The 15,728-nt window shown below is 37.0% G+C and overlaps 1 protein-coding gene across 3 annotated transcripts in view; it reads right to left on the bottom strand.

Moving 5' to 3' along the window:
- The window catches only part of LOC107583957 (anoctamin-1-like), a 38,063-nt gene that overhangs the window by 6,773 nt on the left and 15,562 nt on the right, over nucleotides 1–15,728 (bottom strand). For all 3 annotated transcript variants that reach the window (XM_016270331.1, XM_016270330.1, XM_016270332.1), the window contains 6 exons: nucleotides 7,243–7,317; nucleotides 6,949–7,150; nucleotides 6,072–6,183; nucleotides 5,806–5,863; nucleotides 5,087–5,187; nucleotides 1,573–1,718 (listed from right to left, as the gene is read on the bottom strand). In XM_016270331.1, the coding sequence (XP_016125817.1) occupies nucleotides 1,573–1,718; nucleotides 5,087–5,187; nucleotides 5,806–5,863; nucleotides 6,072–6,183; nucleotides 6,949–7,150; nucleotides 7,243–7,317 (694 nt within the window). The remainder of the gene's footprint in view (nucleotides 1–1,572; nucleotides 1,719–5,086; nucleotides 5,188–5,805; nucleotides 5,864–6,071; nucleotides 6,184–6,948; nucleotides 7,151–7,242; nucleotides 7,318–15,728) is intronic.

Here is a 15,728-nt window from a genome sequence, read left to right on the forward strand (position 1 = left end):
CCATGTTATTTTTGTGGAAACCATGATACTTTTTTGTCACGATTCTTTGATGAATATAAAGTAAAAAAAAAACAGCATTTATTTGAAATAGACATTATATTTTAATGATATAATATGCTTTTCTGTCACTTTTTCTCAATTAAATGCATTCTTACTGACCCCAAACCTTTGAACTGTAGTGTTGCTTAAAATAAATATTAATTAATTAATAAAAATAGACTTGTACAGTGTATGTGTTCACATATAGATCAAATAACTTCTTAAGAAAGATCCACAAATCATTGTAACAATGGAAAAACCACTACTTATTTGATGTGGCAATTTTCTAGGAACAGACTGTCTTTCTACAGTAACTTGACATTACCAGCACGGGTGTCAAGCACAAAGCTGATTATTTGTCAATCAACAACACATGGAACATAAACCTTGTGGGAAACTGCATTTCCTTCTTTGGCTTGATTGACACATGGCTTTTTTCTGTGCAACATGCAAACAATGGCTTCGAGAGAGATCAGGCTGGAGGGTATCCTACATAAACATCCATACGAGTGGGTCTCATTCCCCCGCTCTCACTGAGAATATCTTTCACAGTGTGTAGGTGGTGATCTCCCTCCAGTGTTATTACTAAACTAAAGGTCTTGAGCTCATCTTCAGTTTCTCCCCAATCATTTCTTTGATTCGAAGAGTCTCATAAGTGTTTCTTGTATGAAGAACTTGAAAAAATAAAAAAATCTGTTTTACTTGGCAGTGGATTAAAGCATCCATACATTTTTGAGAAAAGACTAAGGCGCAAGTTTCATCACGCACAGATCTCTATGATAGACAGTTATGCAATTCGCCTGCACTTAAGGGATTAAATCGTCCCGCATCAAACCACTCAATCAACAATCACAATAGGGAACCATAATAATCTCTACAGATCATATAATTACTGAATAAATCTCTTGTTGTGTACTTGCATTACATTTTTTATAGCAAAACACATCAAATAAAAACAAAAAACTAAAATCTACAATATTTACAACAGAGCTATTTTGAACAAAGCTGTTTCGAGTCAAGTTGAAAGAATCAGGAAACATCAGTCAACGACTTGCACTCTCAGCATAATTGGGTTGTATAAATGCAGGATGAATAATAGTAATTCAAGTTTGCATTGGTGTTCAGATGTTTAACTTTGCTGTTTATCCTCTAGGCTTTCAGATCTTTTGCAGATGCCTTCACGTCAATTTACATAAACACTCAGTCAGTTGTGTATCACCGTAAGCAACATGTTAGCGAATGTAGGCCCTTTTCCGATTCTAAACACAGCTGTAAACCAAATGCTTGGGCTATTGGCCTAATTCACATGTTCATTCATAATTCTGACCCTAAAAAACAATAACAAACTCTAAAAACTGAGTGTCTTTTGTACACTGGGGCGTGTTAAATCTAGAAACCTATGCATTCCTCTGACAACAAATCCTGCAGTTCCCGCCAAAGGGGATGAGTTAGATTAAACCAGATGTTTTCTCACAAGGCTTCATCCTGAGGACGCTCTACTTTCGCTTTTAAACAGAGTGGAGTGCCACTCACTCATCTCCATGTATTCAGGTGTGAGTCCGTCAAAAGGCTCCAGGTCATAGTCCAGGTGCCACTGCTGGCGGCGACCCGGCTGCTCCACAATCTCCTTGGGCGCCCGCTCTTTGTCCTTGAGTGTGCGGCACAGCTTCTTCAGCTTTCTAAAGCGGGAAATGAGAGGGAGAAAGACAGCGAGACAGAATGTAAACACACAAACCATTGCTATAAACTTGACCTTGCAGCTAAAATGACCCAGATTTGATAATGAGTCAAATGTCAGGTTTGTTTCTAAGAACTGCATATGAATTTTATGCAGACATATCGTGTGCTTTGTTTATATTTACATAACTATTACTATTGCTTATATACTGTACATAGAGTTGGCGGGTTTTCAAATGCAAACAACTGCACACACAAACACACATATATAAATTTTAATTACATGTGTGTGTGTGATTTATATATGTATATGTATTTATAATTTATATATTTATATGTATATATATATATAAATTAATATATACATATGTTAATTATATTATATATATATATATGTGTGTGTGTGTGTGTGTGTGTGTAATAAATTCATATAAACTAATATATAAATTACATATTAATTATTTAAAATTTTATAAATACACATTCTAGCATCATGCGGTGATTTTTGCACAGGCAAACACCACTCATTTTCTTCAGGAAATTGTTCTTCTAACATCATATTAAACTCATTTTTGGTTTCTGAGCTTTAACTTAATTTAAATTCCGTTGTGTAATTCAGTTCAGTGATCTGGAATGTGAATGAACTTGCAATGGCATGAATCTTGGCCAGACGTTCCATGATTTATTGGTATAACCACACGCAAGGGCATACAGGAGACAGACCGGTGCGTCTGATATACACTTACACCGAAGACTTGGAAGAACTCTCTGGAAGTCTCACTATTGTACACATCTGTTCGCCTTGTTTTGGATTTTTCTTCAAATTGCACATACACTGTCTGTTCCAGTCGGGTTACATTGAAAGAACAAAATCAAACAGAATGCAAAACTCTGCAGCAAATCTGTTGATTAGTCAAGCAACAATACAGAACTTATTCAATAATCTCTCAATTCAATGCTAAAACACACAGACAGCATCACTAAAGGTCCTACATGTGTACCAATACCTAAAAGAGCCAGTGAAGATCACAGGACCTTCAGGTAACCATAAATAACTCCTAAAGTGTTGGAGCTATTTCACGTTCAAAGACAATCTTCTCATTAAGCAGTCTGAGATTTCAAAACACAAAGAAAAGGTTGCTTACATGAGTGAGTTTTGAAAATTAGGAAAATAGAACTAATGACCCATGTTGTGAAATTCAAAAACTATTCCAAAAAAATTCCAAATGTAACAGAATACGAATCACCATAAAAGCATACCAGCAAACATGTTAATTACTGCCATGCAGTCATGACCACAACGTACTTTTGATCCAATTTAACCTGAGGTTTTATTCCAAGTTCTCAAGACAGAAGGAATGTGCATAGACTTCACTCTAGATTCAAGGCTTTGCATTTGGAGAGTCCTCATCAGAAAATCAAGTGCGAGAGCATGACAGCTCACGTTGGACTGGCCAAATATAGTGGACGAATTGGTCCATCCGTCTATAGCTTATTAACGCTCCCAATAAAACCCCCCAAATGCATCTGCTGCATTATTTAGTCTCCAAAACTACAGCTTTTTCCAGCACATTACTTTTTAATGCACGCCTTTGTATCATAAGTGCTCTCCTCCATCTGTGATAAAGCTCTCGTTTACCAGCTGTTGAAATGCATTTGCATTTGAGAATGTGCATAGAGTCACACGCAAACCCCTACTGGTGAACAACAACTGGTCAACTACACTTAAACCAGACTTTAAAGGGATAGTTCAGCCCAAAATTTAAATTCTGTCATTTATTCACCCTTGAGTTTCTTTCTTTAGATAAGAAGATACATTGAAGAATGTTGGTAACCAAACTGGTAACCAGCCATTGAATTCCATAGTATTTTTTTCATAATATGGAAGTCAATGGCTATTGTCAACTGTTTGGTTACAAATAGTCTTCAAAATATCTTCTTATATGCTCAACAGAAGAAAGAAACTCATGGTTTATAACAACCTGAGGTTGAGTAAATGACTAAATTTAACATTTTGCTTTTAACATGCACATTAGTATAATATAGTAGCATGCCATTGGTCTGTGGGGAGATTAGATAGGTTAAGTAGGTCAGGTCTCTGCGTGAGGGGGATATCAAGTCATTCTGACCTCCATCATGTTCCACTTTTGTGCCTTCTTCCCCGAAAAAAAAAAAGAATATTAAGGTGAGTATTTATAGAACTGAACAGGAGAATGGGTTTGACTTTGTTCTCCTCTCATTGCTTTTTTGATTTGCCTTCTTAAATGAACTACTTTTGAACTCTGAGGTAAAACTGGGACATCAAAAGGTAATTTGCAATGACAACATTGTGGAACATGCCAAAGACTTGTTGGGGTGTTTTTACATGCTCACACATGGTTTACAACTAGAGTAAGAGCAAAAAAGACAGAGCTATCGTAAAAGACTTTGGAGTAGCTGTCCTTAAACTCAAGTGAGTTGCTGTTGTAGCTCGTAAATAGATGTTTTAGGGTCACACTCTATGAGTAAGATGAGCAGCAGGGAACAAAAGTTTTGAGTTCCTTGAGTGTTTCTGGCCAGTTGCGTGAGTTTAAATTGTCCAAACGCTTGACAAAAATGTGGAGATAAAGCACTCCGTGTCATACGGTGAATCATAAATGAAAGCGTTCATGTTTATCTGGTAACTCACAACCAACTGAATGTATCATTCATCAAAGAGATCCGCGCAGAAATGGATGTAAAGAAAAAATTAACTGGTGTTCTTTTGTAGGACAAGGAGAAATAGGTTAAATAGGGATTTCCACAAAATGGAAAGTCCACTCAGACTCAGAGGTTCATTTCTGCACCCAAGGGAAATCACGTCCCAGATTTTTGCAATTGTATGCTTGTGCATTAATGCATGCATGCCACACACTAGGCACTCTGCAGCACAAATGACACCTGTGATAATTTGTTTGTTTATATGTGCTACAAGTACAGACTTCTCTCCATATTCCATGAACATCAGTCACACTGATTTGCATTTAAACCTGTTCATTAATGACATGATGCACCACTTGTGCAAACATGTGAAATGAGACAGGAATCCAGTTTATTAGAGTACATGGAGAGGCGTGTCAGAAAGTTTGCCTGCGTGCAAAGAGGGAGTAAAAGGAATTGAAGAAAGGAAAAAAACAGCAAAATAAGGCAGAAAGGCATTGGAGCAGACAGTGGGAGCAAAGCCCACCTCACTATCCTGGGATTTCCTGGTCTATAAACCAACTTCGACAGGAACAGTGTTTACCGTTTATCTGAAGGAATGATTTGATTGATGATAATTTCCAGAAAAAAAAGCTATTGTGTTTAGTGGCAGAGTGTTTTATAAGATCCGCGGAGAGGAACGGGAACTTACGGAATGCCAATCTCAAAGATGTTATTCTGAATAAGCTGCTTCCCCAACATGATGATACTGAGCTGGATACAGAGTTCAATCAGACAGCCTCCAGGAGCACACTGGGAAGAAATGTACAAGATGTTTTGACAGTGTCATGTTGAGTAGGGTTGCAGGATTTGTAGGGTGGGTGGGTGGGGAGCAAATGTTTCTGATAAATATTGTGATTTAAAATGTGATTATATTGTATTTATTAATATTTTATTGTAATTATTAGTAAATAAGAGTAAAATTTAAATATTACTATTGTAACTTTTTACTGTAATTATAATGTATTAAGTTATTAAAGTATTTAAGAAAATTAGACATTAACTGGAATAAAATAAACAACTTTTTTATTTTAGTCAACAAAACATACTAAAAATGACAAAAGCACAAGAAAATAATTATAAAACATTAACTAAAATTAAAGTAAAAATGGTAAAAACTGATTCAAAATATAAATAAAAAGTAGTATTTCAGTAACACTAAAATAACACTGTACAACTGTAAAATTACAATAATATTTTTGTCAGTCTTCATTTCTTTTTCAAACGTTTAAAACTCTTTTACTGACAAGAACACAGTGTTGTGCTTTACCGTGAAACCGTTTTATTTGATTTCGGTTTTATTTTGATTCATCACGCAGCCCTGATGTTGAACATGACAGTCATTCAGGATGCAAGCAAAACTGTACTCACCTCTTCCATACGGTAATCATTGAAGACATAAACGTAGTCACCGGGACGGCCAGCAAACCTGTAAAAAAAAAAAAAAACAGTTAGGGTCATGGGATTTGTCTCGACCCAAGAAAGGAAGTGCCAAGGGTCACATGCCTATCTTATTTGAAGCCAGATGTTTGTGCTGCATTCAGACTTCACGTTTACTGTGCTAGAGGCTGAATATGTGTTTCTCTTTCTTCTGCTAATTAACTACGGTGTTTTTGTGGTCTAACTTGTCCACATACCTCCCTTTGAAGAAGGCCACATAGAAGATAGGTGCATAGGCATTCATGAACTTCAGGAGGAAAGCCTTCAGAATGAGACGCTCCTCAAAGTTGGTCTCCGTTTTAGGGATCTCTGCAGACACATGAATGAAATTATTTGGGATTTAAACAGATATGTTCTGGATAAACTGCACAGCATTTCAAAAGCTTGTTGTTCTGACAAGTATAATAAACATGGGTGGCTTGGAAAATTCTCCCATCATGTTTCTGTTTAGCAACTTCTGTTCAACAGGTTGAAGGTTGAGAAACTGAGCTTTTCAGAAGACCACATGGTTACATTTGGGGTTGGGATTATGTGTTTTGTGCCATTCCCTAAATCTTAATCTGCCACGACAGATTACAGACAGCAATTTTGGCAATACATTCACCATATTTTAATGCATTCATTAATAGGGCACTCTCAAAAAAGAGCCCAAATTCCAGTAAAATTGGTGAAATATATATATATATATATATATATATATATATATATATAAGAGCATGAACTGGTGAGTTTGGAAGTAGGTTAAAGCATTAGGGTGAACCAGACTGCATGTGGTCAGACTTTAAGAGTGAAAATCAAAGAAGCACTGGAAAATATATGTCTTGTTCATGAGATGATAACACATGCTTCCTTCCTTCCCTACATATCCACAGAGACTCTCATTTATTAAAACGTCTCTTAAGGAAATCTCGGTGATGGCTAACTGACAAGCCGCGTTTTCTCCAGCATTCCTGAAGTGGCTCAATCAAAAATTAATTTCATTTTCGGTGGGCAAAGAGGGGAAGAAGGACATCCGAAAGAAGGGAAGTTGGCCAAAAGAGGTAATTTAGCAACAATGCAGTGGTAAAATCTCACCCAGTTCTGTCAGCCAAGCAGCCACCATGCCATATATCTCGTCCAGGATGAGGATGACCACCAGGTTGATGATGACGGCGGTGGCCGTGACGGTCACCCGTACGTTAGACTTGACCTCTGGATCCGGGCTCATCGCCATGAGGGCGGAGATGGTGATGCGGTAGATGATGACACTGAAGACAGCAGAGCAAGTCACTCCAAACTACATGGAGAAAAGAAGACATAGAAGTAAAAAAGAAATGAAATATGGACAATCACAAAAACATTGCACCAGACAGGACGGATAAGGCTTACCATGAACAGAATAGAGGAAATGTTGATTAAATATCCAGGCAGTCTGTCCCTCCATGTTAGCTTCTCATGTCCAGTCTGTGAAGGGAGAAAGACATTTAAAGTGACTAATGGAAGTATGTATGTATGTGTTTCAGTTTCAGCGGTGCCTCTTTATTTGCTTTTTTTATCCTCAGCTGCTTTTATAGTGACTCATTGGGGAAATAATTTGGCTGCCCACTTGTAAAAACATGACAACATTAAGGACATTAACACCTGGCCTTCCTGTAGAGTAACTTCTGTACATTCTGTACATTCAAGTGATAGATCATATCTTAAAAACATCCGGCCAACAGGGAGAACCTATTTTAATGACCAAAGCAACTTGAATATGCCTCTTTTGCCTTTAGATCAAACCTAATCAAGCCAAAAACAACATCAACAGCGTGCGCTTAAACTTGGCTGGACAGGCAGCAGTGGATTGAGGGTGGTCTGTTCCCATTGGATTCAGTCTTCCTTCATTGTCAAGCCTTGGACAGCAGATCAAGAGGTATGTCCCTCTGAGGAATACATGTTAGATGACACCGCAGAAAAATGGATTCAGATTTAGTTCTGTGGAAATCGGAGGGAAATAAATTAGCAGGCCACAGGAATGTTAAACAGCAGCTTATGTTCCTTTTGAGTCATAGAAAAATGTCATTACAAAAGCATCATTACAATCGAAAGAGTGTTTGACAAGAAGTCGGAGACAGTTTTTCTAAGTAACAAGTGCATACAGTTCTTACTGTTTACTAGCTGTAATTGTTATCTAAGGCTTACTGAAAGGAAACCTCAAAAGTGATTGATTTGATGTTTAATCTACTTTCTCCAGAATAATCTGAGGTTATAATGCTGTTAAACTACTTATACTCCAAAATGCACACAAATTCAAAGCACACATAAACATCGGCTGAAATAATTTGGTTTTAATTAGATGGAATGATTACTGATGCTTTTTAGTAATTAATAGAACATCTCCCTCAGCTTTGTTGCAATGCATTCTGTTTTTACATTATCTGTGCACGATATATGCAATGCTGCATGATTATAATTTAGACAAAATGCAATTTTGCTGCCTACTGGGAGCAGATTTCGCATTTGGAGCATGCCTATGTTTCTGTCTATTTAGGGTTTGAAACAGAGCCCATCACATATTTGTTGATGAATGGAGATTTAGAGGGTTTTGCAAAGGATCCAGTAGCAAATGCGGTCAGTGTGATGACACAACAGTTTGATAAAATCTACCTCTTGCAATTGGGCTCATTATGAGACAAACAGCACCACCTAGCATAGTGCGTGTCTAAACCCTGGCACCCGGGAAAAGCCACAGAACCCGGAGTGTAACCAGGCACAGCTTTCAAAATGCCACAGCTTTAGGGTCTTCAGAATAACGAATGTGGGTCACGCAATTGTGCCGTTAATCATAATCCACAGGCTCGGTTCACAAACCCTCACCCAGTAATGAGAGGAATTGCTGCAGGTCTGCGGTTTTAACTGACTCTTCATAAAGATGCATGACGCTATTTAGTGACAGGCTGTGATAACCTCTTAAAATGCATTAATATCAGAAGAGGCCAAGTTCTTGGGAAACCTCGCTGGCACAAGGACAAGCAGAGATGCATATTTAAAGCTAATGCCACAAATATGCTGAGGTGCCACAAGTATGTAATAAGTAGGCCCATTTGAGACGTGGACACTTTTTTTTAGCTTTTATGCTGATTTGTGAAGGAAAATCTGTGTAATGGATGTAAATATGGTAAAATTATTAGAGCAAAAGGATTTGTAGTATTTTGTAAATGTGGGCCATTCGAATTCCACTGAAATCTGTTGATCTTTCTGTGGATTTCTGCAGGCGCAGATTCCGTGCGAGCTTAGCAATAAATAACAATAACAAAAGATGCCTGACAAAAGAATGCAAAGGAATGGAATTAATAATGTATGTAATCAGCCACATCATACCACTGTAAAAACAGAACGGGAGAGGGAGCGAAGAAGACAGGTGGCATTGTTTTTAAATAATTAACACTTTTTTATTTTTTATTTGCAGATTTAATGTGTCAGATAAGTACTGAGATACAAAGGATACAGATATCAAAAGTCAAACTATTTGGCTAAAAACATACTTCAGTATATAAAAAAGGAATCCATATTAAATGTATACCTTAAACGCAATTTGGATAAAACTGTCTGCCAAATGCATAAAGATTTAATACTTTATTATATTTATGTTTAGCCTTTGAAATTGTAAATAAACTGAGGAGATTTTACATTTAAGAAGGTTTGATCAACATATTAGAAAAGTGGGAAGGACGGTTCACATGTGGTCATATGCATGCGTGATAACTGGTCCGAGGACAGCAGCCAGTGTCTGTCTGTTTTATAGTGGATATAGATCACTGGATAAGTTTAACAGCTCAGTGACAGTGAAGTAGGTTTGGGCGCTGCAAATGTGGGTTTCCACAGATGCCCCTGCATACAACAGCTGTTATATGGAGAATATCGCTTACTTGAGCTTAAGTCAAGATGTTCTACAACCCTCTTTGTCTTTTATTTTGGCTGTCTAGGAGTTTCTTGCAGAAATGTTACTCAAAAGACTTTATAGTTCTTTAACAGCAATAAAACCTTTCCACTGCACAAAAGGTTCTTTAGATTGTTAAAATGTTCTTCACACTGAGAAAAAAGTTTTTTTAAGAACTGTTCATTGAAAGGTTCTTAAGCTTTTTTAGATTATATATAAAACGAACACATCAGCAAACTTTGGGACTTTTGTGAACTCTCATTGATTAGACTTCATGTCAACCTGACATCACATTCATCTACCCAGCAGACATGAAAATGTCAATGGGCTCGGGTTTTGTTAGCGCATGATTGCCACACGCTCTCTCAGAAACACACACATACTCAGTCGGACAACACGCAAGCGTCCCAGCGGGCCCACGCTAAGCCCTTTGGGAAATTAGTGACAGGATCACCAGTGTGGGGATTTCCTCCACGGCCATATGTCGCTTTGCAGAGATGCCATGTTCACATTGACGTCACTGTACGCCCCGTTCTCTCAACCCCCCACCCTCCGAATGTACTTTAAGCCGGAGATGCAAGAGAACAAGTACCGGAACCATGCCAGTGCCCACGCTAGCAAACAAGAACATGTAAGCCGCCACATATACAGTACAGAAACCATTGCATTTGTGTTAGAATCACACACAGCCTACCAGCGAATAATGGACTGACAAAAATAGCTTTTAGGGTCTTTAAAACAGGCGAAGGTCCATTAAGAGAGGCTTGACTGAAGATTGTCTTTTGGGCGTTGGGGACAGAAGGGAATAATCTGATGTGAGCCCCATCTGACAGATCTGAAATCCCTTTAAAACACACTCTCATCTCCTTCCAGCTCTGTGCTCTGATCTGAGACGACCACCAGACCAGGATTACACCCAAAGAAACCTACATGCTTCAGATCAGCGTGATCTTTCTAATAAACAGCTTGAGCAGGAACACACCGGGCCATAGATTAAATGTGGGGCGAATGACATCTAAAGACGGATGGAAAATTAAATTATGCAACATTGTGTATTAAATGTCCCAGACTTCCTGCTCAGACTTCAATATCATCACTAATAAAATCAGAAAAATCCTTCATCATGCATATGCACACTTTCAGAAAGCAAACAAAACTCCTTGCATGAGAATTGCACAAGTGTTTCATTACTTATTTTATGCTTAAAAGACAAAGAATTTGCTAATTAGGTAAAAAAAAAAAATTATATATTCTCTAAAAACAAGACTTAGTATTTTACATAGTTTTGCTTCTCAAGTCAATTCATCTTGCTTTAAGGATATTCAGCATAAAGGGTTTTATGTGACATTTATCATCATTAATAAAATTCGAAAAATCCTCCATCACACACATGCACACTTTCAGAAAGCTAAGAAGGCTCTCTTTGCATAAGAATTGCATAAGATTTTAAGTGTTTAATTATTTATTGCAAGATGTTTTAGTATAATTAAAGAGGTTTGTGCTTAAAAGAAAAAGAATTGGCCAATTAGGAACCAAAAACAGACAATTCAAGATATATTCGATGAAAACCAGGGTTATTATCTTACATAGTTTTGCTTCTCAAGTAAATTTATCTTGCTTTATGGATATTCAGCATACAGGGTTTTACGTGACATTTATGGGCAGGTAAATCTAAACAGGTGTGCTGAAGAGTATCTTGTTTACTTTCTACTGCCTCTATCTTATATACTTTGAATATCCAAGATTTCATGCCACAAACCTTTCAATCTTTGTCCAAAGACGGTTTTAGTCCTTTGGACCCAGAGTGAATGGAACTGAATGCAGAATTTAATAAATCTGAATTGAAAAAGCACAAATAACAACTCAGTCAGAGGTCAAACATTTGATCGTCTCCTCCTCAGCCAGATACACACTTTCAAAAAGCAAATGCAACTCTCCTCCTCAAAGATAATGAGGAATGTTCCCTGACTTTGCTTCTGGAGGCCATGAAAACATTTTGCTCTAAAATTAGCCATGCAAAGGGTGTGCTGCATTTTATTAACAAACGTCACTAATGTGTCCTAAAGATAGCTGCCAAGATGACAGCTATGCGATAAAGGCTTTTAAAGAGCCGAAGATAAGAGCGAACCCAACTGAGCATATGAGGGAGTGGGATTGGAGTGTCCGTGTCTCCATGGAGATGTGAGGACTTTGCTTAATTCAGAGGTTTGGCGTTCAGCCCGCATGGGAGGACGCTTGCATACACCCATGGCTATACACACAAACGCACTGGAGTCTAGTGCGCTCTGCTGGCCAGCCTGTGTAGCAGACTGCACTAATTCTGTATAACAATAAGTCTCTCGCAGAAAAGGTCAGACTTTAACAAACCCCGCATGTGTGTCAAGTAAAATAAGCAGACACATTCTCCTTCTAACTCCCTGAACTCAATACCTTTCATCAACCGCTCTCTTTGCAGTCATCCCAAACCGCACATGCACCATATGGCCCTCTTAAATGAGTGATCTGGAGGTTTTCGCCAGACTTACTGCCTTTCCAGCATTTATTGGTTTATTCAGAGGGTTTTTGGGGTCTTGTGGCAATACAAATGAGCTGTGAGAAACATGGGGAGGTCTGTCAGTGCTCAGTCACAAAATCCTGTGGGCCATGGTTTTTCCACCACAACATCGCTTCCAGAAATTGATGAGCATCAACTGGATCCTGGTGAGTGCTGCTTATTTGCTTGACAGTATGTGCTGAATAATAATAATGACTTAACTACTGCATGTTTTTTTACCCACATGAAGATAATGCAGAAATTGCCTTGTTTACGACGTCTGGCCGACCCAAAATGCGCTGATCTGAAGTCCAGGCTGTTTTGAATTAAGTCATTAGGATGTATAGTCTTAATTTAAGGTTCTGCATAACATCTAGGTCAGGAGGACTGACCGTGCGCTATGATATCTGGGACAGAGAAGCTAAACATAAGAATGAGAAAAAGCGCCATAATGCGAGTGACGGATGGAAATCTGTCACTCTTGGACACAAAGGCCTAAAAAACTAAAAATATGCCACACATTAGGTCAGGGGTCACTGAATCTGTCCGAAAGTATGTCACAACATTACGCCTCCTGTGCTGAACAAGTTTTAATGAGGACTATGGATGCACAATGAGTCCAGAGAGCATCATAAAGGTCAAAGCAACTGCTAATATTGTAACTGAACTTTCCAGTGGGAAAGACATAAGACAGACAGTTGAAGGACATTGACATTGTAATCGTTCATTATTTTTACACTACTTGCCAAACTAATATTTCTGTAAGAAAAACAACAAAGATTTCATTTTTTTCCTGGTAATGATGTGCAAACATCTTTAAAACAAGATTTACTTGAGAATCAAAATTGCATAAGATATTATAGCTTGTGTGTGTATATATATATATATATATATATATATATATATATATATATACACACACACATATATCAGTGGCGTTCCGTCCATATAAGCTGCGAATGCTCCGCATACCCAGGCCATTTGAGAGAATAAGCTCACGGGATAAGTCATATAAACATGATTATAAGTTGATCCCTTGTCATTTGAAATTTAACTTAAAGCTTAAAGAGTTAGGAATAAGTACGTAAAATGAATTTTTTGCCAAACGGGAGTAGTTTTCTGTAAATCTTCGTCAGTTATGGTTTCTTCCGGGCAGCTTTCTCGCCTCCGCTCTGTTGATATGACTCTTCAGGATTATAGCACGTTCTCAGTGATTTGCTGGCCTGCCGCAGATTTAATGCGCGAGGTAAGCTGTTCGCGACGCGCTCGCCCAAGCGGAAAAATGTGCTGTTGCTGTCAGATCTCGATTGCCAAAAATTACATTGTGTTTGATGCTAAACCAACTCGACTAAATCAAAAGAAAAAAACCGCTAACTGTATATTTTTATTTTCTCAAGCAAAGCAAATTCCACTGAACAACTTACATTTTTGGTCATAGACAACGTATGTTGAAGATATACGTTATTGTCAACGTTATTGCTTAGGGGTAAATAAAATTTTTTTTTAATATAAAAACGTGGACTATATAAAATTTTAATAATAACAAACATTATATTGTTTTGCGTATGCTCTTGTCGCTTACAGTTGAAGTTCTTCTCTGATTTTATTATTGTTTGCAAGGTTGCAACGTTACTTTGCAATAACTATTTTAAATACTTTTGGGTATTTTGCATGGTCTGTTATTGGAGTGTCACACGGGTGGGAGTTTTAACTCCTATTCACTGTGAATAAAAAAATAATTTAGCTGATGCAGAGAGACATATAGTCCGGGGGAATCCCCCCATCTCCCCACCCTCTGATTACTATCATAACTTAACTACGTGTAAACGTTTTTCGGCGGTTTTTACTTGGAAAACCAGCTATATTTTTCTTGCATTCAAATAATGGATAAACTTGAAACGATAAAAGAAGGATTGGAGATTAATTTAATTTACCAATAAGGTAGGAAATGTGCATACTTTTAAATCGAGTTTTAACTCCTATTCACTGTGAATAAAAAAATAATTTAGCTGATGCAGAGAGACATATAGTCCGGGGGAATCCCCCCATCTCCCCACCCTCTGATTACTATCATAACTTAACTACGTGTAAACGTTTTTCGGCGGTTTTTACTTGGAAAACCAGCTATATTTTTCTTGCATTCAAATAACAATAAATAAACCTGAAATGATAGAAGAAGGATTGGAGATGAATTTCATTTACAAATAAGGTAGGAAATGTGCATACTTTTAAATCGACACCTACCACGGAGTTAGTTATTTGTCATCTGTGATCCCTTTTGAGTGCCTTAAAAGCCGATTGGGGGGGGGGGTCTTATCACTCAGCATACCCGCCCTTACCAGAAAGTAGTATACTTCAACTATATTTTTAAGTATACTTTATGAAGTAAGTATACAAATATCAGTGTACTAGTAGCAAGTGTACTATTTCAATACTCCTTGGGACTAAATTGGCCCACTTTCTAGTATATAAAAGTATACTTTAAGTATAACAGTAGTAAACTTTGAGTACACAACTAGTTTACATCTATGTTTTTAGTTTGTACTGCAACTATACTAAACGTGTACTTGTAGGTATACTGATAGTTTACTAATTAAATACTTTTTAATAAATACATTTCAAAGTGTACTAAAAATGCTACAAGTATTTAAGTATTTATATTTTTTCAGCTTTTTGTTAAAAATGTTGTTTATTTATTTATTTATTTTATTTATTTATAAAACTTACCCACATTCAATTGTTTATAAAAAAGAATTAGAATAAAATGTTTTTATTTACAAGCAGATACCCTGTTCTTTTGATGTTTTGTATGTTCAGATATTAATATAACAAAATATATATAAATTAATACCTAAATAGGGACATAGTAGTATATACTTAAAGTATGATGTAAAGTTCACTTAAAGAAAACTTATGAGTATACTTGCAGTATAAATCTACTAAACTACTTTTATAAAAAAGAAGAAATAAACAACATTTTGAACAAAAAAATGAAAAAAGACTATTAATTGGATTCAGAATGATAATCAAAACGTAGATGGTGTCCATCAACACCCCAAAGCTTGACAGTCATTATTACCTCTTCATTGGTTGACATTTTATTCCATAATGTTACACAGTTTTGATGCTGTTTTATGTCTGATGATCATGTTAGAATACATGTGAAAGCATCTGTTGTTTCCTTTTTTGGGGGAAATTCTGTACAGAAGATGTATAATAGTGCCCCCTACCATATAACAATGAAAACACGGATTCTCGGAGCACAAGTATAGCTCAAGTATACTTAAGTGTCATTTTAAGTATATTTCTGAGAAGTACATAAAGCCCATGTCTGAGAAGTACATAAAAAGTAGGCTGAAAGTATACTTTCATATTTTTTAGCTTAAAAGAAGTATACTAATAGCACACTTGAATAAACTT

This window comes from Sinocyclocheilus grahami, unplaced genomic scaffold (assembly GCF_001515645.1).
Source record: "Sinocyclocheilus grahami isolate Dianchi unplaced genomic scaffold, SAMN03320097.WGS_v1.1 scaffold56.1, whole genome shotgun sequence".
NCBI lineage: Eukaryota > Metazoa > Chordata > Actinopteri > Cypriniformes > Cyprinidae > Sinocyclocheilus > Sinocyclocheilus grahami.